This window comes from Podarcis bocagei (assembly GCF_964188305.1).
Source record: "Podarcis bocagei genome assembly, chromosome: 2".
Classification (NCBI taxonomy): domain Eukaryota; kingdom Metazoa; phylum Chordata; class Lepidosauria; order Squamata; family Lacertidae; genus Podarcis; species Podarcis bocagei.
In genome coordinates this window covers 16,555,995-16,579,836 of record NC_138126.1, presented here as the reverse complement: position 1 = coordinate 16,579,836, position 23,842 = coordinate 16,555,995, and the positions used below count along the sequence as shown (strand labels likewise).

General features: G+C 47.2%; 1 protein-coding gene across 1 annotated transcript; it reads right to left on the bottom strand.

The window, feature by feature from the left end:
- Positions 1-4,047: 4,047 nt before the first annotated feature.
- LOC308579776 (uncharacterized protein) lies at positions 4,048-23,582 on the bottom strand. Its single transcript, XM_081180709.1, has 15 exons — positions 22,778-23,582; positions 22,073-22,168; positions 21,561-21,791; positions 21,208-21,230; positions 19,350-19,471; positions 18,553-18,585; positions 16,031-16,524; positions 12,325-12,873; positions 11,743-11,838; positions 10,951-11,181; positions 10,353-10,375; positions 8,870-8,991; positions 7,492-7,524; positions 5,081-6,001; positions 4,048-4,494 (listed from the first exon to the last, which is right to left on the bottom strand). Exons 1-14 carry the CDS (start codon positions 23,276-23,278, stop codon positions 5,484-5,486), a joined length of 3,072 nt encoding a protein of 1,023 aa, XP_081036835.1. The 5' UTR covers positions 23,279-23,582; the 3' UTR covers positions 4,048-4,494; positions 5,081-5,483.
- Positions 23,583-23,842: the final 260 nt, after the last annotated feature.

The following is a 23,842-nucleotide window of genomic DNA, read 5'->3' as shown; positions in this document are numbered from 1 at the left end:
TTTTGGGGGTAATCCTAACTGTTCCCCTTCAGGACGGTATCTTTTCTATTTTAACGGTGTTCTGCGATTCAGAACCTGAGAGCATATATACTGTCAGTTCTCGGCTCTCCTCAGCTCTACCCTGTCAGAACAAACTTTCCTGACAGAATCCCTCTCACAGACTGCATGAATCCCTCACACCTTCTCTCACTCCACTCCAACTGTCTCCCTTGGAACTGGCCAATCAGGAGCTGTTGCTAGGTAACAGTTTGCTGGAAGGGGGGAAAAAACCCAACACTCCATGACTCAGCCTGCTCAGTAAACAAACTTTTCCGTCCCAAGTTGCCACCAACTCTCCTCTCTCTGCCCCGGAGTGTAGCTGCAGCTGCCAGCATTGGACTGCTGCACCAGAAAGCTGCCTCCACAGCTGCCTCATGCGCTGGAGCCAGGCTCCTATGAGGGAGCCTGTTGTGGGGGTGCCTGGTCGCGCCCCTCAAAAAAAATGCACCACAGGGCCACAGGGCCACAGCCTCCGCCCCAGCTACTGTGATAAGAATTTTGAGGTCTTAGTTATATGTTAAATGTTCATAAGTGTATCAACCAAGCACATACATAGATCAACACAGGAAGACCGACCTGGAACCATTTTGATTCCTAAACTGAGCAAATGTTTTCTCTGCAAGGTCAAAGTGGGAAACCTCCCCATTGTCTCTTTCCTCACAAATCCTGTCTTAAGGGCACATTTAAGATATGAATAGGGTGTGAGCCTGTGACCTGCCCCAGGAACTAAGTATTTATCATCACAAAAGACTGGCCAGGCTCCCCAGGCAATCCAATCAAGTAACCTGCCAGACAGGAGATAAACAACAAACAATATTCAAATTTCTGTTTTAAGACCACCTTTTCTGTGATGTAGGTATGGTGTATCTGGGAGGTGGTCTTAGGTTACACCCCTTCTGTGATGTATGTATGATGTTTCTGGGGGTGGTCTTGATCTGCAGGGTAGCAATTTCAAAAGTCTTTATAAGGCCTTGCGCGCCATTGTTCTGGGTCCTTCTCCTTCTCCTGCGTGTGGGGGGAGCACCCTGTTGCAACAGATCAATAAAGATCAAGCTTACTAGCTGCTTTGCTTCTCAATATTCTCTGGTTGGCCTCTGTTATTTTCTCCTACCAATAGGGAACCTACGTAAGGACTCTATATGGGCTCTTGGATACCCCATAAGGGAAAAGGGCAATTTTTGTTTCCAACACTACTCCACAGGCTCCACAAGAGAGAGAAACCTCATAAATGGAGTGTAGGAAAAGTTTTTATCGATACTTCGTGTTCCTCAGACACTAGAGCAGGCTTCCTCAACCTCGGGCCCTCCGGATGTTTTTGGCCTACAACTCCCATGATCCCTAGCTAGCAGGACCAGTGGTCAGGGATGATGGGAATTGTAGTCTCAAAACATCAGGAGGGCTGAGGTTGAGGAAGCCTGGGCTAGAGAGTCCACACAGGAGAGACCCTGCAAATGCCACGAGTGGGAAATAGTTAAATCAATGTGCAAGCCTTTTGGAAAATTACATCAACCTGCACACAGGACAAAAAAACAAACCCATGAATGCTTGGAATGTAGGGAAAATTTTGATGGTACCTCAGGACTAGAGAGCCCACACATGCGAGGAACCCTGTAAATGTGCAGAAAATCAAAAATGTTTTGCTCAGAGTTCCCTTGTGGAAACCCAACTGAGATGTCACTCGCTGCTTTTTTTCTGCATTTCTGTTGTCTTCATTGTATTGATTTGTTTGACCTGCTTCAATTAAAAATATATAAAAGAAAAGAAAACTCTAAAGAATGTTTTTAAAGAGAGCATTCAATGTTTCAATGAATTACAATGTTTCAGTTCAAAGAGTTTCAATAAAGGTGGGGGCTATTGGGCTTTTCTTTGTTACTATGTTATGTATTTTTGTGTTTTTATGTTGTAAACTGCCCTGTGATCCTCAGATGAAGGGTGGTATAGAAATTATAAAATAAATAAAATTCACTCAGGAGACAAGCCCTTCGGTTGCCTGATTGACTGTTTTGAGGCACAATTCAGAGTCTTGGGTGACTTGTCTTGTTCATATTGTACAGATATTACATCTTGACATTCGTGCTCTATGCTGTAAATCTCTGTGGTCTTTTGATGAAGGACAGTATATACATTTAATAATAATAATGTACTTTAAATGTATGGTACATACACAGCCACAAGTGCTCTCTTAATACGATCTTTATGGAAGTAAGGGAGAGGGGATGGTTATCATTCCACTTTGTGTAGGATTATTCCGGGCGCGCTAGAAATATTCCAGTTGTTTCAAGCATTTGATGAACTGGAGTCTAGTCCACAAAAGCGTATCGTTGCCTCTGTAACCTGTGTCCGGGCTGTGAGTATTGTTGCACTTAGGTAGCCAAAAGCAGCACTGTCCATGCACAAAAAAAGGTAAAATGTGGGTGGCGCTGTGGTCTAAACTACTGAGCCTCTTGGGCTTGCTGATCGGAAAGTCTCCATCATTCATCTGGTGGCAGAAAGCCATTTTTCTCCTCATGCTTTCCAACACTTAATTCTCCACGTGCCAGCAGAGGTCCCCCAAGTTCCACTTGGATAGCTTTCTGTTCCCTGGTTGAAGATAACGCAGAAATGCAGCTCTGTGTAAGCAGGGGTGTTTGCAGGAAATATGTAAAATTGCAATACTCGAAGCTACCAGCATGAGTTTGACCAAACTGCGGGAGGCAGTGGAAGACAGGAGTGCCTGGCATGCTCTGGTCCATGGGGTCACGAAGAGTCGGACACAACTAAACGACTAAACAACAACAACAACAACAACAAAAAGGAATTTTCTGTACACGATGATGGCAGAATTTTTTACCGGCTCGGGGGTTGGACTCGATGGCCCTTGTGGTCTCTTCCAACTCTATGACTCTATGATTCTATGATACCTTTGATATTCAGTGGAGCAGGACTTTTAAAAGCAGGTTTTCCAATTCCAAAGTCCCAAACCCATCAGATATCCCAACACACACACACACACGTTGAATGATGGTAGACGACATCCCCGTGTTGAGCCAATTCCCACTTGTGGAATGCTCTCCTCAAAGGATCATCTGGCACCATCATTATATAGCTTTAGGTGCCAGGTGTTACAGGAATTCTAAGGTCTCAAATATAGAATAATTGTTGATAATTGCACAAGATAAACACACATACATAAGTATATATACCACATGTCTAAAACAGTACAGGAGAGCAATCCAGAAGCCATATTGGCTCTCCTTAAAAAACTACAGTCATACCTCATGTTACGTCCGCTTCATGTTACGTTCTTTCAGGTTACGTCCTGCGGTGACCTGGAAGTACCGGAAAGGTTTACTTCTGGGTTTTGCTGCTCGCGCATGCGCAGACGCACAAAATGACATCATGCGCAGAAGCGGCGAATTGCAACCTGCAAGTGCGCAGATGCACCGTTGCAGGTTGCGTTCCTTTCATGTTGTGAACGGGCCTCCGGAACGGATCCCGTTCGCAACCAGAGGTACCACTGTAAATATTTCCTCTGCCTCCTTAATCCCCCTAGGCCAACCCTAACCTCCCTCACCACCAAAGGAATACAGTGGTACCTCCGGTTACAAACTTAATCCGTTCCAGAGGTCCGTTCATAATGGGAAACCATTCTCAACCTGAGGATGGCGTCTCCTGCTGTGCGTGTGCCTCTGGTGCACGATTTCCACTCGCATTCAGGGGCAAAGTTCGCTTCCAGGAGCACGTACTTCTGGGTTAGCGGAGCTCATTACCCGAAGCGTGCGTAACCAGAAGCATTCGCAAACAGAGGTACCACTGTACGAGTGAATAGTAAAGAGAACCTGCACAAGTGACGCTGACACAAAACCCCACACATACACTAAGTAGAATGGAAGCGCTTCCACCCCACCCCCACTCACCATGCCCCCCTCCACCTCTTTCTCCCTTTTCTTCCTAATGTAACACTAATGTCTCAACCAATGAAACTGATCTGTAGAAAGCGTAACTTGAAAAAAGAGACATTGCGCATACTTTTGTAAACCAACAAATATTTAATAAAAATAAAAATGTGTTTTAAAAAATAATTAAAAAAAGAACGTACTGAAAACTGAATCAATCTGACCCACACATTCCAATAGTAACCTGACAACCTAAAACATAGCTATCCATTGAAATGTGCATTTATCCAAATATTGCAATGCCATTTCCCAAGCCAAACCTATGCTCACAATAATACGTTTATTGGGTGAAAGTGCTCAAAAACTGGCAGCGTGAAAATGAATATTGTTGTGAAAATAACATACAAAGATGTATTATGCTAGGAGAAATATATTGGGGGGGGGAATGTGTACATTGGTCAAAACTGCATATAGACATGTGTTTATTAGGAGAAGCTGGCACTAAAATGCTTTTGACAGTCTTCTAGATTGACCCAAGAGGCAGCCAAAATCATTGCTGTGGGTGGTGCCCAATGCTAGTCTTATTCAGAGTACAGTGGTGCCCCGCAAGACGAATGCCTCGCAAGACGGAAAACTCACTAGACGAAAGAGTTTTCCGTTTTGGAGGTGCTTCGCAAAATGAATTTCCTATGGGCTTGCTTCGCAAGACAACAATGTCTTGCGAGTTCCTGCTGGTTCCCCCCCCTTTTCTAAGCCTCTAAGCCGCTTATCAGCTGATCCGATCAGCAGATAAGCTGCTAAAAGCCGCTAAGAAGAAGAAGAAGAGTTTGGATTTGATATCCCGCCTTTCACTCCCCTTCAGGAGTCTCAAAGCGGCTAACATTCTCCTTTCCCTTCCTCCCCCACAACAAACACTCTGTGAGGTGAGTGGGGCTGAGAGACTTCACAGAAGTGTGACTGGCCCAAGGTCACCCAGCAGCTGCATGTGGAGAAGCGGGGACGCGAACCCGGTTTCCCAGATTACGTGACTACCGCTCTTAACCACTACACCACACTGGCTAAAAGCCGCTAATAGCGCTAATCCGTCAATGGGCTTGCTTCCCAAGATGAAAAAACCGCTAGACGAAGAGAATCACAGAACGGATTCTTTTCGTCTTGCGAGGCACCACTGTATACCCTTCAAAGTTAATAAACATGGCCAGCTTTGTCAAAGAATGCAAAGGGGTCTGCTCAGTTGGGTAGCACCCCTTGTACAGAACTGAGTTGAAAAGGAGGCGTGGCATTGTGAATGCCACATGGGCCAGCCAATCATTCTGCAGCAACTTATGGCTCCTCAGGGCTGAAGTAACCTTGTGAGTTTCATCCTGCATTTAGGGTGGTTGCCCTGAACAGGACACTGAGCTGAAGGGGGCGCAAAATTGAGAACGCCTGCGACTGAGAAAAACCATTTGGGGTTGGCAGATTTTGACCTTGCTTAGGGCACCAGGTTACTAAAGGTTGCCAAAGCCCGCCACTGCCAGGGAGGAAGCTGTATCAGTGCAGTGAGTTTATGCCCATCTGTCTCCACCCTTAGGCAGAGAGTTTCAGGATGCCTTTCTTGCTCACATAAAAGAAGGGCTGGAGGGTCTCTCCTGAGAAGGAGGCTTCTGAGAATGAGTGGAGGAGGGCTGCTGTATCTGCATCGTAAAAGGACACCCGTCCCCCTTCACAGTTCAGGGCCACTCGGATCCTCTTGGGCTCCCCACCCAGAATCGAAACAGGGTGCCCATTGCGGGTGGAGACCCTGTATTGATCACTCCACTTCCCTATGCGCCAGAAACCTTCCTTAGGACCAGGGATGAACTCTCCTTTCCTCTTCACAGACTCTCTGGCCACCCCCACGGCCCATTCCCCCTCGCTCCCCACAGCCACTTCCCAGAAACGTCTGCCTTCCCTGAACGCCTCACGTCCCAGCACGTAGTATTGGTAGTCGAATCTCTTCGGGTTGTTTAGTATGTCTTGATGCCTTTCTCCCTTCCTCACACTCTTAAGATCTCCAGACAGGATGAGCAGGGAATGGGCTGTGCCTGGATCCAAAGTTACGTTTTCTGCAGTGGGGTGGTGGGTCAGGGGAGGAAAGAGAAGACCAGCAACGTCAGCCGGGAGATTGGATTGGGTCTAAACATATGGCAGGGGAAAGCGCTTCCTTATTTTGTCAACAAGGCTTCAATGCCAGCCTGCCCAAGAGGCGTGGTGAGGCAGTTGCCTCAGGCCAGCAGGCTCCGGGGGCAGCTGCACTGTAGGGCTGGGTGATACAGTGGTACTTTGGTTCTCAAACGCCTTGGTTCTCAAACGCCGAAAACCTGGAAGTAAGTGATCTGGTTTCTGAATGTTTTTCGAAACTGAACGTCCAATGCGGCTGTTGGCTATTGTTTCTGGGGCGCCTGCACCAACAGATTCGCTGCCCCCTGCATGAGGCAAAGGAGTGTTTGAGCTGGCAGAGTTAACAGGGGCAGCCGGAAGTGAAAGAAGCATTGGCTGGCTTCCAGGCTTTTCCTACACTGTGTTTTTTGCATAGCACACATACACACATCGTGATTCGTGATATATTACCAGGTCAAAAATTACGACACCGATTATCACAATATGGATTTCAAACCAGTTTTGGACAATATATTGATATATCACCCAGTCCTGCTACACTACTACCCACCTGCTGCTAAAATGTCCAGGATAAAATGCCCAGGAGAAGACCAGGTTTCTGTCTCCACATCCTGCACTGCCTCCCTCATTTTATGAGATTAGGAGTTAAAGGTAAAGGTAAAGGGACCCCTGACCATTAGGTCCAGTCATGGCCGACTCTGGGGTTGTGGTGCTCATCTCGCTTTACTGGCCGAGGGAGCCGGCGTACAGCTTCCGGGTCATGTGGCCAGCATGACTAAGCCGCTTCTGGTGAACCAGAGCAGCACACGGAAACGCCGTTTACCTTCCCGCTGGAGCGGTACCTGTTTATCTACTTGCACTTTGACGTGCTTTCGAGCTGCTAGGTTGGCAGGAGCAGGGACCGAGCAACGGGAGCTCACCCCGTCACGGGGATTCGAACCGCCGACCTTCTGATTGGCAAGTCCTAAGCTCTGTGGTTTAACTCACAGCGCCACCCGCATCCCATTAGAAGTTAGATTAGGAGGAGTTAATGGAGCTCCAGCCCCAGCAGAGTTGTCGCCTTCCTTTTTTGGTTAAAAACATCCCTGACAAAATAACAAAGAAATATCTGTGAGGTCTTGAAAGCAAACATGTCTGGACTCATGGCTAAGGAGGATATAATCTTATTGTCTGTGCATGAAGAAAAACACATAGCTGAGTGAGTCACAGGCAGAAGAGGACACACAACAGAATTTGGGTTCTTTGAGCTTAAAGCAAATGGGGAGAGATCTCTCTGATGTGGGGCAGTGGATCCACCTGCCGCGACCGCCTATGTTCTGCCAGTCTTTATTGGTGAACGGACACAGATATGAGAACGTGAAATGTGCCTCCAATGACCCCCTTCTGAAGGAGACCTCTTGGAGCTCCTCATCCCCAAACAGACTTGGAAATTTACCTTTTCTCAGCTGAAGTCCTGACCGCAGAGATTCTGGAGAAGGAAAAGGGAACATAGACTCAGTGCCACACCACCATTCCCGGTCAGAACCTGGTAATGATAACATGAGCCTTGGTAGCTCCATCAGTAGAGCACGAGACTCTTAATCTCAAGGTCACGGGTTCAAGACCCATGTTGGGCAAAAAATTCCTGTTTTGCAGGGGGTTGGACTAGATGACCCTTTAGTGGAAATGCGGAAGAATTGTGATTTAGGAGCTGGAGCTGGCCTTGTGCAATTAACCTTTCATTCAATACTGACCTAAGCTCATCCTTGGGCCTCCTTGCAGTTGGAAGGAGGGATTCTACCAATAGTCTAGTATTGTGCCCTTGTAAAGAGGGAGATGTGGCTGTTTGTTGGTTGTTTAGTTCCTCTGTGTTAATGGCTTGTTGATTGCCTGCCTTTTTGTTTGACTTTGGGTGAGGATTTGCATTTTTGTATATGGGTCTAATGTCCTATTTTTGCTCAATAAATCCAGACTTTCTCCTCCACCGGTGGTTTGTCGTTACTTCAAATATCCATTAAGAATGAACCCTTTTGCATTTGGCAAAAGGTCCCCTACAATTCGATGAGCTCACAACATTATAGCTTGGGGTGGCCAACATGGTGCCCTCTAGATGTTGTGGACTGCAAGTCCCATCATTCCTAGGAACTGACCATGCTGGCTGGGGATGATGGGAGTTGTGGGCAAAAACATTGGCAAGCCACCATGTTGATTCTCATTGCATACATCAGGGCAGGGGTGGTGCCTGGACTTACAAACTTGGAAAAACAGGGACCCCCACTCACTGATCTCCCCAGAAACCTTGAGGAGCTGCCAGATCTCAGCTGAACCTTCCTGATCCTGGGAAGTGGAGAACGAGTCTCAGCTGTCCCTTTTTTGGCTGCAAATTCAGCTCCCCAGACTGAGAGGGTGGTTTGAATTCCCAGGTTTTTGAGTGGGGAGTTAAGGCTTGCTGCCATTGGAGGACAGCCTTATCTTCAGCCATGCCAGGTCCCAGGGTCAATCCTTGGCCTGTCCAGGGAGGGATGGAAACGCCTCTTGCCTGAACTCCTGGAGAGCATCACTGTAGACAATATTGAGCTAGAGGGACCCAGAGTTGGGACGATGTGAAATCATTCCCCCATCCCACTGTTAAACAAGGCTGAAGCCCATAGCATCTACAAATGAGCAGGATGCAGTTGTCCAGACTATGTTTGAGCAGAGCCCTTTCTGCAATTAAATATATTTGCCTTTTCATTGCCTAATTATTCTGTTTCCCAGCCTTGCTCACATTGCAAATGACCTCGAAGCATTCGTGCACAATTTTTAACATAAACCTTGCAGCTCTTTTTCATTACCTCTGAATTTATTCATGACACCCATCAGGAAGGGATTTATATCGCAGAAGTCCCAGATCCTCCACTTCAGGGCAGAAGAGAAAGCCACAGGAGGATCCTGCAAGTTCTGCTTTGCCCGAGACCTGGGGGAGAAGACCATCATCAACCCACCATCCTTCCAATGAAGAGCAGCTCTCTGTAAAGCCACGTGCCTTATGAGGAACGGTTGCAGGAGTTGGGCATGTTTAACCTGGTAAAGATGAGACTGAGAGGATATATTCAAATATCTAAAGGGCTGTCACATGGAAGATGGAGCAAGCTTGTTTCCTCCTGCTCTGGAGGGTAAGACAAGAAGAAGAAGAGGAGGAGGAGTTTGGATTTGATATCCCACTTTATCACTACCCTAAGGAGTCTCAAAGGGATGCGGGTGCCCCTGTGGGTTAAACCACAGAGCCTAGGACTTGCTGATCAGAAGGTCTGTGGTTTGAATCCCCGTGATGGGGTGAGCTCTCGTTGTTTGGTCCCTGCTCCTGCCAACCTAGCAGTTCGAAAGCACATCAAAGTGCAAGTAGATAAATAGGTACTGCTCCAGCAGGAAGGTAAACGGCGTTTCCGTGCGCTGCTCTGGTTCGCAAGAAGCGGCTTAGTCATGCTGGCCACATGACTCGGAAGCTGCACGCCGGCTCCCTCGGCCAATAAAGCAAGATGAGCGCCGCAATCCCAGAGTCTGTCACGACTGGACCTAATGGTCAGGGGTTCCTTTACTGTTACCTAAGGAGTCTCAAAGTGGCTAACATTCTCCTTTCCCTTCCTCCCCCACAACAAACACTCTGTGAGGTGAGTGGGGCTGAGAGACTTCAGAGAAGTGTGACTGGCCCAAGGTCACCCAGCAGCTGCATGTGGAGGAGCGGGGAAGCGAACCCGGTTCACCAGATTATGAGTCCACCGCTCTTAACCACTACACCACACTGACTCCCACACCACACTGGCTTCAAATTACAAGAAAGGAGTTTCCAACTAAGGAATAACTTTCTGGCAGTAAGAGCTGTATGACAGCAGAACAGACTCCCTCAGGAGGTGGTGGACTCTCCCTCCTTGGAGATTTTTAAGCAGAGGTTGGATGGCCTATATGTACTATATGAGTTAGTTGAGATTTCTGCATAGCAGGGGGCTGGACTGGGTGACCCTCAGGGTCCCTTTCAACTCTGCAGTTCTATGTAGGTGTGGAATCTTAATTAGAATCCTAGCATCACAGAACAGATCAGTTCCTCCTTGCTGGTGAGGACAACGAAATTGTCAGCAAGACAATGGAGGAATTTGGGGAACCTTAATTTCTTGGCAGCGTTTGAGTTCCGACAGATATGGGGGAAGTTGAAATCTCCCATGACCACTATATAGTAAGATCACTGTTGTTTCATTCTCCTCCTTAACATATTCCTATCGTTTTCTACGCCTGAATTGGGTCTGCTCCCCGGCAGTGATCCTAGGTGATCTTTGTGCTTACCTCTGTAAGAAGCTTCTGATATCCTAGAGGGAAATAAAAAGGGAGATTCAGTGAAGACATTTCCCTGTGTAACATGGAGTGGGTCTATTTCAAATGCTCAACAGCTCAAGCAGAAACAGGCATATATATATATTGGCCAAGTGCAAAACCAAACCTTCTCCATCAAATACACACACATCTATAATCGTAAGATAAGTGAGTCAAATGGCAAAGTACAGCCATTTGTGCAGGGGCAGTTTTTTAAAAAAATGCATGTTTGGTTTAAAAGTGAGTTTCAGGCTGGAAAGTGTTGAAGACTGGGATAATGTGTATCAGTTCAGCCTTCCTCCCCTGACTGGCTACTTTTTTACATGAAAAAAGTCAGTGCTGGAGCTTAAAAATTAAAAGGCGCAAGGAGATAGGATAATAATATATTATGGATGGAATAACAAATAAAGTGAATAACAAAAATAATAGTAGATAAAGAAGATTGCACACGGGTGGAGGGAAGTACTGGGCTGTGGGGGAGGGAGATGGGGGAGATTTCAAAAAATGGTATCTCCCTGTTTGTAATGTGGATTGGTACACTCCACTCTGTCACTTTAGAACAAGACTTTACCTGCAGAAGTTCGCTGGCTGGCTGCTGAAACTTCTCCTGCATCACCTTGATGTGGTTTTCGAGAGAGGAGAGCTTCTCTGAAAGTCTGGCCAAGTGCTCCTCGCTTTTCCTGGCAACCTCCTTCTCCACCTCTGCCATCCGGGCCAGGAGATTTTTCTCTAGTTCTTCCAGAAACCGTCGTAGCCGTCTGAACTCAGCCACCATCTTTTCCCTCTCTGATTCTGTTCGTTTCTGCAGCAAATACAGTGGTACCTCGGGTTACAGGCGCTTCAGGTTACAGGTTACAGACTCCGCTAACCCAGAAATAGTACCTCGGGTTAAGAACTTTACCTCGGGATGAGAACAGAAATCATGCGGTGACAGCGGGAGGCCCCATTAGCTAAAGTGGTACCTCGGGTTAAGAACAGGTTCAGGTTAAGAACGGACCTCCGGAACGAATTAAGTTCTTAACCTGAGGTACCACTGTAAAGTGAAAAGGTGAAAACCGCGGATGAGTCTCAGGAACCAAGAGTGAGGCTTTGCAGACTCAAGAGACTCAAGAGATCAGTTCTGAGAATTCCTTTGGAAGGGCACATCTGACATTCGCACCAATATTCAGAAGCAAGCTTACAATCACCCCTCACCCCATGCTATTTCATGTTCTTTGGGCAATCAGGCCATTATAAATAGTAAGGGGGTGCATTAGATAACACACACCCCTCTCTCACACACACATACACCCCTTTCTGGATTTCATACAGCGATTCTGAAATATATGGCACTTTTCCACACCCCGGGAAGAGCAACACTTACAAGCAGGTCTTGGCTTTCCTTCTCAAAGTCTGCTTTAACTGCCAGAGTTTCCCGCGTCTCCTTCTTCAGAATTTCTATCCAGCTGCAGAGTTGATCCTGAAGAGAAAACAGTTTGGTTCCTTTCTTTAAAAACAAACGTTTTAGTATACAGATAATAGGAAAGTTAAATACAGTGGTATGTCGGGTTACATACGCTTCACGTTACAGACTCCGCTAACCTAGAAATAGTGCTTCAGGTTAAGAACTTTGCTTCAGGATGAGAACAGAAATTGTGCTCTGGCGGCGCAGCAGCAGCAGGAGGCCCCATTAGCTAAAGTGGTGCTTCAGGTTAAGAACAGTTTCAGGTTAAGAACGGACCTCCGGAACGAATTAAGTACTTGACCCGAGGTACCACTGTAGTTTGCTTGGGTCACCCTTCTACATCCCAGAATTTGGTCCCTGTGAAGCAGCCCAGGATCTCTTACTGGAGATTTTCTCTTGTCTGGCGTGTGTGTGTAGTAAAGCATTTTGTTTCAAGTCTCCCTTGTGCACACCTATGTCTCCCCACTGCACCCCAAATCGAGACCCACTGCATTTTCCTACCTTGTACTCCTGGGACGCCTCCTCCAGAGGAACCACCTCGTGGCTTTTGTGCTCCTTAGATACATGACACACCACACAGATGGGGGCTTCATCCTCCTTGCAGAACAGCTTCAGGGGCTCCTGGTGTTTCTCGCAGATCTTCCCCTTTCCTTCTGCCCCCTTTTCCCCTGGAAGGGAGACTTTCTCGGCTACTAGTATTTCCACAACATTTTTCAGCGGCCGATTGGGGATGAGGTTCCTGTGCTGAAGGATTTCCCTGCACTGAGGGCAGGAAGCCTCTCCCTCGGATTCCCCCCAGCACTGGATCAGGCAGGCTCGGCAGAAGTTGTGCCCGCACTCCGGGATGATCACCGGATCCCTGAAATACTCCAGGCAGATGGGGCAAGTGGCTTCCTCGCAGAGATCCTGCACGGGACCCCCAGAAGCAGCCATGGCTGCTGCCTCGCCAGGAAGAGAGAGCTTGGATCTCTTTGCTTTGCTTTTCGCGCGCGAATGGATGTGTTTCCATTTCCTTTCCAGGGGGTGACTCAAAATTTCCTTGCTCTGCAGATGTTAGAAAGGAGATCTGGCATATTGCTTGCCCCACCCAAGCAGGGTGACTCAGGATCTCTGCTGCCTTTGAGACGTGGATTTAAGGCTTTGATATGGAAATTCATTTTTAAATCTTTCCAGCTTCAGGGCACAATCACGGGACAATTGGAGACCCCTCAGCAGCCACCGACCTGGGGAATTTTAAAGCTGTTTTCAGGTCCAGCTTCTTCCCGCTTTTTTTACATCCACTGATCCCATCTCCACTCTGGCCATCCTCTCAGAAAAATTAACATGGATGGAATCATTTATCTTTCTTTTTTATTTTTTGGTGAGGGGAAGAGTTCTTTCTCTTGTGATTTTTTAATCTTTATATACAGTGGTACCTCAGGTTAAGTACTTAATTCATTCTGGAGGTCCGTTTTTAACCTGAAACTGTTCTTAACCCGAAGCACCATTTTAGCTAATGGGGACTCCTCCTGCTGCTGCTGCGCCGCCGGATCACAATTTCTGTTCTCATCCTGAAGCAAAGTTCTTAACCAGAGGTATTATTTCTGGGTTAGCGGAGTCTGTAACCTGAAGCGTATGTAACCTGAAGCGTATGTAACCCAAGGTACCACTATACTGCTGAATTATTCTTGTTCGGTGGTTGACACATTCCTCATAAAATTCTTTTCAAATCAGTTTTTTAAAAATTTCAGTGTCGATGCTCTGAACATTTTTCTCTGACATTTCATTTGATCCATGCTGAAGTGAGGGCACTCTTCTTAATTTGGGTCTAATTTGGGCATGCTCCCTTCCAAGGCCTTTTCCAACTGGCCCAGGAGGCATGGCCCAGGCCCTCTCTCCCAGCTATAAAGGGACTCCTGCTGCGGTGAGGCCTCGGACCATTGGCTGTGGGGAGGACTGCAGGGCCTGTGTGGTGTAGTCATTAAGAGCAGTAGACTCGTAATCTGGGGAACCGGGTTCGCGTCTCCGCTCCTCCACATGCAGCTGATGGGTGACCTTGGGCTAGTCACACTTCTCTGAAGTCTCTCAGCCTCACTCACCTCACAGAGTGTTTGATGTGGGGGAGGAAGGGAAAGGAGAATGTTAGCCGCTTTGAGACTCCTTAAAGGGAGTGAAAGGCGGGATATCAAATCCAAACTCCTCTTCTTCTTCTTCCTTCCAAGGCCTTTCCGACTGGCCCAGGCCCTTATTTGGAACAAACTTTTGGGGAAGTGTGGGAAGTGTTCTGCCATTGCTTCCCTGTTCCAAGCAGTTAATGTGTTTTAAAATGTCCTCAAGCAGTCGGTGGCAATTAAAATTTTTATTTCTTTTTTTCCTTTTTGGGGGGTGGGATGGATATTTGGTTGGGGATTAATTTTTGTACAATTGTTCTGTTCTTGTTTTTTGTTGTTTTTTTGGTTCTGTATAGTTGTCAAGGCAGCCATGAATTCCTGAGCCGCCACCCCCAGAGTCAGTCGCCTCAACATGGATGTCCCCCCTAGATGAAGCAGTCTGGGAGCCCTCAACTCTGCCACCAAGACTGGCTCTGCCACTCAGGCAGGGGGACTGCTGGGAAGTGAAGCAGGCAGCAGAATCCCAAATCTGTCCCAATTAATTACCCAGTGCCAGGAACGAACACTGTAGATCCCCATTCATCTGGAGAGAGAAAGAGAATCTCTCTAGACCACAGCAACCCCCCACTTGCTGGCTCTGAAGTCTGCCCTGATTCTGCACTGAGTAGCCAGGTGGGCACAACTGGGTGAGACCAACTCCACCTTGTTTACCCATCCAGGTCTCAGGAATACAGACCAAACTGGCCTCCTCACCCACAATCAAGTAATGGAGGAGAGGAACTTTATTAACAGGCAACTTAGCATGAACCTCAGTAGTCATGGTCCTCAGGGCTGGCTGATAGGATATCAGTTCCTCAGGTCGGAGGGAGGCTTGGCGCACGTAACACCCCCCCCACCTGCCTCTGCTGTGGGTCCCTGATCCTTCCCCCCCCCCTGTCTCCCACACCATACTTTTCTTTGAACAGGGCAGGATTTCTGTGGAGTTGGAGATGTTCAGTCTAGAGCGGAAGGGATGAGGCGTCACGGGGGAAACAGTAAAAACCTGTTGGGGGGTGGGTATCCTCAGACCCATAGATTGCCTAAAAACTTGGGGGGGGACACAACATGTTTGACCAAACTGCGGGAGGCTGTGGAAGATAGGAGTGCCTGGCGTGCTGTGGTCCATGGGGTCATGAAGAGTCGGACACGACTAAACAACAAACAACAACAATCTGACTATTCACTACGAAGCACCTTGGAGAAAATAATTGTATACATGGGAATTTACCCCCCCCCCTGAAATTCTCTAGTCTAGATTGTCATTCAGAACCTCTGGCAGAGGCTCCTCATTGTCAGAGAGGATTTTGTTACCTCGAGGCCCAAGACCTACGTGGGGGGTTACATTTCTGGGGTCAGCATTTTTGTTGTTGTTTAGGCGTGTCCGACTCTTTGTGCATGCAAAGGCAATATTGCATAAGTCAGGAAGATCGAAAATGCCCCCCAAGCAACCATCCTTACTTGTCCAAAGCCAGAGATCTTGACGTTTCTAGAGGCTGAGAAGCAAGGTGGACCTAGAAATTCTTTTCCCCACTACCCATGAGGTCTCTCATGTTCTTTCTCTTTGGATATAGAGATTTTGCTGAATTGCCACATAAGCTTCCCTGAGGAGTAGCAAAAAAAGGGATTTTGGAACTTCCATCTCCCTGGCCAGTGGAGATCTTGGAGGAGGAAAAGGGAATCTGAGAACAGGATTGAGGCTGAGAAAGGTTTTAAGTGATGCTCTTTGCATAATTCCTATTTTATTCAGGAAAAAATGACAGTATTTTCTCCAGAAATCTTAAGTCAGAGTTGGGGGTTAGAGAGAGAACTACATTGTAACAGGAAAATGTGTAGGGTTAGTTCCTATGTTCCTATGTTTTTCCTATGTTTGGGGATTGAAAGGGGACCCAATCAATCAGGGTCATTTAAAAAGTTGGCCCAGGAATAGAGAGTTGCATCATGATTGATGCAAGGGATGGCCAATTACAGTTCTGCAAATATCATTTCTCAAGTGCTTGTAAGCTCAATCTTGAAGGGAAGACTGAATATGTCATAATGGCAATGAATATACGCTTGCCTGTCTGCACCCTCAGTCAAGAGAGTCTCAGGTTCTCGTTCTTCCTCACATAAAACAAGGGCTGGAGGGTCTCTCCTGAGAAGGAGGCTGCAGGGAATGTGTAGAGGAGGGCTGCTGTATCAGCATCGTAAAAGGACATCTGTCCCCCCTCACAGTTCAGGGCCACTCGGATCCTCTTGGGCTTCTCACTTGGAACAGGGGGCTCAAGGGGGTCACACCCAAAGACCCAGTTCCCGAAACACCAGATCCCCTCCGTAGCATCAAAAGACACAACACCCTTCCTCTTCACAGACTTTCTGGCAACCCCCACCCCCCACCCATCCTCTCTTCCCACAGTGACCTCCCAGAAATGTCTGCCTGATGTAAAACCCTCACATCCCAGCACAAAGCCATGTGTGTCAAATCTCTCAGGGTTGTCTGGCAGGTCTTGATAGAAGTCTCCCTCTCTCACACTCTTTCGATCCTCAGACAGGATGAGGTAGGGATTAGCTGTGTCTGGATCCAAAGTTACATTTTCTGTGGGGGCAGATGAGGAAAGAGAAGAGAAACGACCTCAACTGGGAAGCTGACTTTTCTTTAGGCACATGACAGAAATAGCATCCCCTCTGAAATGAACAGGGACTCCATGGCTTTGCATTGGAGACAGGGATGTTCATCAAGTTCTTAATAAGGATTCTTGAAAGATCTGCAGTTCTTCCAAGGGTATGAAGTACTTAGCACACATTATCTGCATAGAACCCTTGCAAAGACCCTGTAAGTTGAGTCAATCTTACTATGCCCATTTTTCAGATGGGAAAACTGAGGCTGAGAGGCAGTGGCTTGTCTAAGGCCACCCCCACCCCCCACAGTTCATGGCAGAAGGGAGTCCAAGCAGGGACTCCCTAATTCACATCTTAATCTTCTACTTCACATCACAGACCATGCTTGACATACCAGGTAAAACTGGCAGCAAGTGCTCTCGCTCTTTTCTAACCAGTTTAATGTTTAATCCTTCCAGGTTGTTTAGAAAAAGCAAGAAAGTGGTTAGGCTACCCGGAACCCCCTTGTGTGAAATGTCCTGCTTGGGATTCTTGAAAGCCCATCGTATGATTGTAGAGTTGGGAGGGACCCCAAGGGTCATCTAGTCCAACCCCCTGCAATGCAGAAATCTGAATTAAAGCACCCACCACAGGGGGCCACCTAACCTCTGCTTAAAAACCTCCAAGGAAGGAGAGTCCACCACCTTCTGAGGGACTCCCTCGCATGTTCTGCAGTGTGGGCCTTTGGTCAAAGTATGAGCAGTCAGCCAAGAACTAACTTGATTATCGCTTTCGGTTTGGTAAGAGCGATGCAGAAAATGGATAATTCTTTCTTTCAAATTGACACCTATTACATTTTGTGTCTGTGTGTGTTAAAGCCAAACCCAGTAAAACCTAGGAAGCGCCATTCCCACCTGTCACCTTCAACGCAAAGACCCCATCCTGGCTCCCCAGACCTGATTGGCTATATGATTCATCTTTTTCTTCCCTGTTCCTCACATTTATGGGAAAAGTGGGCTGTAGACGCACAATGAGAAGCCTATTTAAACTTGGTCAGGCTGGTGGACATTAGAAAGAAGATCTGCTCTGAAGTGCCGTCGTTCCCCCTGCCTCCCCCCCCCCCCCGGTTAGCCAAGTGATTTATTTTTACAGACACACATTGGCACAGTGGCCTTTGGAGATTAAGTCTGATGTGGGATGTTGCCAGTGCTGCTATTAGTCCTTTTTTATGTAATGGGTTTTTCTAGTTTCTTATTGTCTTGATTAGCCTTTATGCATTTTACTCACTGCTGTTGTCTAGAAGAATCCCAGAATTTTTTTTTAAAGATAGTAAGAGTTTCCTTTATGCTGCCATCTACGGCACCTTTTCCAGCTCTTATGATTCCCGTTTTGTGGTGTCCAGGATCAGGCCAGACTAGACTTCTGTCTTCCCACTGAGCCTTTTCCCCTGGTCTGTGGTGCAATTCTGCCCTGCTCTTTTAAGTTTATTCAGGTTTCTCTAGTTTAAGCAGAGAAGCCATGTCTCCCCTCCAATACAAGACCCCCATCTTGCAGGGATGCTGAACCACTGCAGTTCATACTCAGGCAGCCCCCAGCTCCCTCCACTGACACCAGAACCCATTCACCTTTCCACCCCCCAAAGGTTGTTGCAGCCATTTTCTAAGCTATTTGTGTTCATGCATTTCCCACTCTTACACCTTACTCTTACATAAAAGGGGTGGGGATCTGGCATGGCTCAAAGGGATATTTCCCCCTCATGTGCCGGGAGCCTTTGGCTTCACACCACCCCTGTGTCTTAGTGAGATTTGGCACAGAAAAGCCAGGCATCCTGGGCTGGGGGCTTCCTAAGAGTCCGCAGGATCAGGCCAAGAGCCCCTCTAGCCCAGCAAGCTGCTCTCACGGAACAGATGCCTCTGGGAAATAAGGGGAAATAAGGCATGGAAGGAAGAGCTGCAGTGGCCTGGTCTTTTGAGAAGTAGACCCCATCTCTCCCGAATTAGGGTCTCTGCTTGACCCGGAAATGTACCTTTTCGCAGCTGAAGTCCATATTCCACAGTGTCTGGGAGAGAAAAGAGAACATAGAATTAGCACCACAACATCATTCAAACAACAAACCTGGAATGAACAATATGAGCTCATGAGATAGTAGCCAGGTGTTGTGGACTACAAGTCCCATCATCCCTAACCACTGGCCACGCTGGCTGGAGATTATGGGAGTTGAAGTTAAAACTATTTGAAGGTCTCCATGCTGGCTTTCCCTGCATAACCAGGGCAGGGGTGATGTCAAAGGTCAGTCCTGCCCAAATCTTGGGAGGAGGAGCAGGACCCCCAGAAGATCTCCACTTGAACAACAAGATCCAGACATCCTCGTTCCATGATGGGAGGCCTCAACCCCAGTCCCCTCTGCTCCTGGCTGGCTCCTGGACAGCCCCCCTCCCTCCTGCACCCCTTATATCAACCTCAGGGCCAAAGGAACAGAGGAGATGCCCAAAAAGTGAGATGTGTGAAAGCACCCAAAGTCTGGCTGAAAGATGTGCAGAGGTCAAGTACAACTTTTTACAGACACTCACCACTTGAGGGAGGCTTACACTCCTGGGGATTGTGCATAATCACCCCAGGTCACCCCTGTCGTTTTCCTGGCACTGCTAATGACTTGGAGCCTTTCATGAACAGTTTCAAACATCCAGTATAAAATATTTTCAGCTCTTCTTTACTACCTCTGAATTTCTTCATGATACCCTTCAGGAAGAGATTTATATATTTGAAGTGTTGTGAATACTTCTAAACATCCAGCTAACAATACTTTCAGCCCTTCTTTATTACCTCTGAATTTCTTCATAACTCCCTCCAGGAAGAGACTCATATCACAGACGTCCCAGATCCTCCACTTCAGGGCAGGAGGAAAAGCCACAGCAGGATCCTCTAAGTTCTCCTTCTCCTGAGACCTGGGAGGAGAAGAACAAAGTCAACCCTCCATCCTTCCAACGCAAGGAGCTTTCTGACAAGGCTCATCCTGATGATGAAGGCATCATGGATCTATCATGAAGAATTGAGAGCAGAGTTCTATGGCAAAAGGGAGCATCTGGATGACGTGTGGATCTAGAGACCACCTAACAAGTTGAAGGAAAACCGACACACACCTGCTTCCATAATACATGGCAGGAAATATTTGAAGATGAGATTAAAGGTAAAGAAGCTGATACATGCAAATTATTCTTTTGAAGAAAAGTGAACAATAATGGGTCCTTATGCAGACATTTTAGGACTATACCTATTTTGGTGAAGCATTTCAAATGAAAGTAGAGAAATTAAAGCTGTATTTTCTTAGCATGGACGATTTCCAAAATATGAAGCTGTTTGGGGACAAGGCTCTCAGCGGGTTCTCTTCATGATGGCTGAGTCAAAGGCAGTGGTGCCTCTGAAGCACAGGAGGGGAGTGTCCTCTGGGGCTCGGATCCTGACCACGGGTTTCCCACAGGCTTCTGGTTAAGCACTGTGAAAAGAGGATGGTGGACTAGATGGGCCACTGGCCTGATCCAGCAGGGCCCTTTTTCACATTCTTACATATGAGGAAGAACCTGCAGGAGCCAGAAAGACACTGGATATTTAAGGGTAAGTTATAATGAAGCCCCTTTGAAAAGCCACCGGAGGATCCTCTAAGTTCTCCTTCTCCTGAGACCTGGGAGGAAAAGAACAAAGTCAAGCCACCGTCCTTCCAATGCAAGGAGCTTTCTGACAAGGCTCATCCTGATGATAAAGGCATAATGGATGTTATCATTAAGACTTGTGAGCAGAGTTCCAAGGCAAAAGGGAGCATCTAGATGACGTGTGGATCTAAAATCATTGAAGAAGTTGAAGAAAAACTGATACACACCCGCTTCCAAAATACATGGGAATAAATATATGAAAATGAGATTGAAGGGAAATAAGCTGATATATGCATATCATTTTTTTGAAGAAAGGTGAACAATAATGGGTCCTTATGCAGAGATTTTAGGACTACACCAGTGAAGCATTCCAAATGATTAAAATTATTAATATATTGTAGCCCAGTGGTTATATTCAAAGCGGAGAGAACTACTAGAAATTAAAGCTGTGTTTTCTCCTCTGGGGCTCGGATCCTGATCGCGGGTTTCCCACAGGCTTCTGGTTAAGCACTGTGAAAAGAGGATGGTGGACTAGATGGGTCACTGGCTGCTTGCCGTTTAAACAGGAGTTTAAATTAACATGAACCATGGAATTTTATTATTTTTTATCTTTTGGTGTGGGGGAAGTGTTTTCTCTCTTTTTACTTGCAATTTTTTTTAATCATTATATACTGCTAAAGTATTATTGTTTGGTGGCTGATACATATTCCTCATAAAATCAGAGAACACATGGCTTTTTTTGGGGGGGGGGATTTCACTGGCCGGATCCAGCAGGGCCCTTTCTCACCTTCTTATGTCTGAGGAAGAACCTGCAGAAGCCAGAAATACACTGGATATTTAAGGGTAAGTTATAGTGAAGCCCCTTTGGAATGTCTCCCTTTTCTGTATCTATTGCAGAGGAAATGAATCCATCAGGGAAAAGGGAGAAGTATGTAATGGGGGGGGGGGGAGAGAGAGAAGGAATAGCTTCCTTGCTATGATTCTTGATGAGACCAATAGCATCAGAATAAGGCAGGGGTTTTTCCATCACTTACCTCTGCAAGAAGCTTCCAATATCCTGGAGGGAAAGAATGAAAGATGTCAGTGGAGCTGTTTCTGCAGTCAGTTATAAATACTAAGCAGCTGAGTGGCAACTGCTGGGGATCACAGGATTGGAGAGCACTACTGTTTAGGCTTCTCAGAGACCTCTGGTTGACCAATGAGAGAACATGATGCTAGAATGAAGGGGCCTGTGGTTTGATCTAGCGGACTCCCTTCTGCGTCCCCAGGAATGACGCCTTTCACCCTTCATGTACTGTTTTCATTCCAGCAACATTTTTATGTGACTAAAAATGCCTATAGTCTGAAGCAGCACACTCCACCCTCTCACATTAGGATGAGGCCTCACCTGCAGGAGTTCAGTCGCTGGTTCCTGAAGCTTCTCCTCCATCTCCCGGATGAGGCTGTCAATAGAGGAGAGTTCCCTGGAGAGTCTGGCCAGGTGCTCCTCCCTTTGGGCTGCAATCTCCTTCTCCACTTCTGCCATCTGGGCCAGAATACGTTTCTCCTGTTCTTCCAGAAATTGGTGTAGTCGCCTGATCTCAGCCACCATCTTTTCCCTCTCTGCAACTGTTTGTTTCTGCAGCAAAGAGATTGAAAGAAGAGAACAGTGGGCCAATATCAGACATCTAGCCTCCTGTTAAAGGATGAGGAGGCCAGTTATCCCAATTCCCTTGGAAGGCCACTTCTGACATGTTCAGCAGAGAAAGAACTCCATAAAAACTTACAAGCCCACCCCCTCCTTTAAATGGTCTTTCATGCTCTGTGAGAGATAGGGCTGTTCAAAAAGAAACCACTTTCTCTATTCCACATTCATTGCCCCCCCCCCCCGAAGACCTTAAAAGAAACAATTATGCTTACAAGCAGGTCTTGACTTTCCTTTTCTGCGTCTGCTTTAAACACCAGAAATTTTTCTCTCTCCTTCTTCATGTTGTCTAGGCAGGTGCTGATCTGATCCTGAAAACAAAACAAAACAAAACCAAAGTTTGGTTGCTGTTTTCATTCTTGGAGTTTAATATTCACAATAACAGGAAAGTTGAATCACCTGCTTGCTCCCTGCCCCAAAGACTGTGGTCTTTGCCTTCGTCATCCTTGGATCCTGTGGCGCAATGGGTCAGTGTGTCTGGCTGTTAACCAGAAGGTTGGTGGTTCGAGCCCAACCAGGGACAGCTGTGGGCAGAATTTCTGCATTGTTGGGGGTTGCACTAGATGGCCCTCAGGGTCCCTTCCAACTCCACCATTCTGTGATTCTATCCCTGCCACCTCCATTGCTCCTCCCTCCAGCCCTTTCCTAAGGGAGCTGCTTCCAGAGGAAGGACTGGGGGGGAGTTTCTCCTGCAGGGGAACATTAGGGACACTGTAATCCCCTGCAAGGAAAAAAGAAATGTTTATTGAACAGAGTTTCCGAAGTTTGGTTTTTAGAAGGCTGCACAAAAGCTCCTGCTGGCGAGTGACTCTTTGGCTGCCGGAGGGGAGAATACATTAAAGCATTTTCTTGCAAGACCCCCTTCTCTGTTGCTAATTCACCCTCATCATCCCCAAACGAAACCCAGAGAGATTTCTCACCTTGTACTCCTGGGACGCCTCCTCCAGAGGAACCACCTCGTGGCCTTTGTGCTCCTTGGACCTGTCACACACCACACAGATGGGGCTTTCGTCCTCCTTGCAGAAGAGCTTCAGGGGCTCCTGGTGCTTCTCGCAGATCTTCCCCTTTCCTTCGACCCCCTTTTCACCTTGAAGACGGAGTTTTTCCAAAACATTTGCCAGCGGCCGATTGGGGATGAGGGTCCTGTGCTGAAGGATTTCCCTGCAATGAGGGCAGGAAGCCTCTCCCTCGGATTCCCCCCAGCACTGGATCAGGCAGGATCGGCAGAAGTTGTGCCCGCACTCCGGGATGATCACTGGATCCCGGAAACTCTCCAGGCAGATGGGGCAAGTGGCTTCCTCGCAGAGATCCTGCACGGGACCCCCAGAAGCAGCCATGGCTGCTGCCTCGCCAGGAAGAGAGAGATGGTTTCGTTTGCTTTGCTTTTCGTGCGCGAATGGATGTCTCCGTTTCCTTTCCATGAGGTGATTCCCGGGGGGGGGGCTCTAGATTTCCCTTCCCCTCCTCAGACGTGGCCTTAGCAAGGAGATCTGGGGTATTTCTTCCCCCACCCAGGAAATTCAAGCAGGGAAATTCAGGATCTCGGCTGCCTTAGAGACGTGAATTGCAGTAGAACAGGGTCTCTTTGACACTGAAATTTGCTTTTTCAAAGAGAACGGGCAGAACTCCTTGCTAGTAACTCAAGGAGCCAGGCGCTTAGGAGAGGAAGAGAAAACCTCTCTCCTTCCGGAGTTGCAGGAGTGAACTCTCTGTGGGCGATGGGATGTCGGCCGCGTGATTGGTTCTCCTAGCTGCGTCACTCCCCCCGGCTGGCCAATCGGAGTGGCAGGGGGCGTGGCTGCTTGCCTTTTAAACAGGGGTTTACATTAACATGAACCATGGAAGTTTTTTTTATTTTTTATCTTTTGGTGTGGGGGAAATGTTTCCTCTCTTTTGACTTGTGTTTTTTTTTAATCTTTAGATACTGCTAAAGTATTATTGTTTGGTGGCTGATACATATTCCTCATAAAAAAGAGAACACATGG

Excerpts from the sequence above, each read along its gene's own strand:
- LOC308579776 (XM_081180709.1), bottom strand. The coding sequence starts at position 23,278 with ATGGAAAGGAAACGGAGACATCCATTCGCGCACGAAAAGCAAAGCAAA. Across the intron at positions 16,525-18,552 it reads TGGACTTCAGCTGCGAAAAG|AAAATGTAACTTTGGATCCA; the intron begins GTACATTTCCGG and ends CTGCCCCCACAG. Across the intron at positions 8,992-10,352 it reads ATCAGAAGCTTCTTACAGAG|GTCTCGGGCAAAGCAGAACT; the intron begins GTAAGCACAAAG and ends CTTCTCCCCCAG.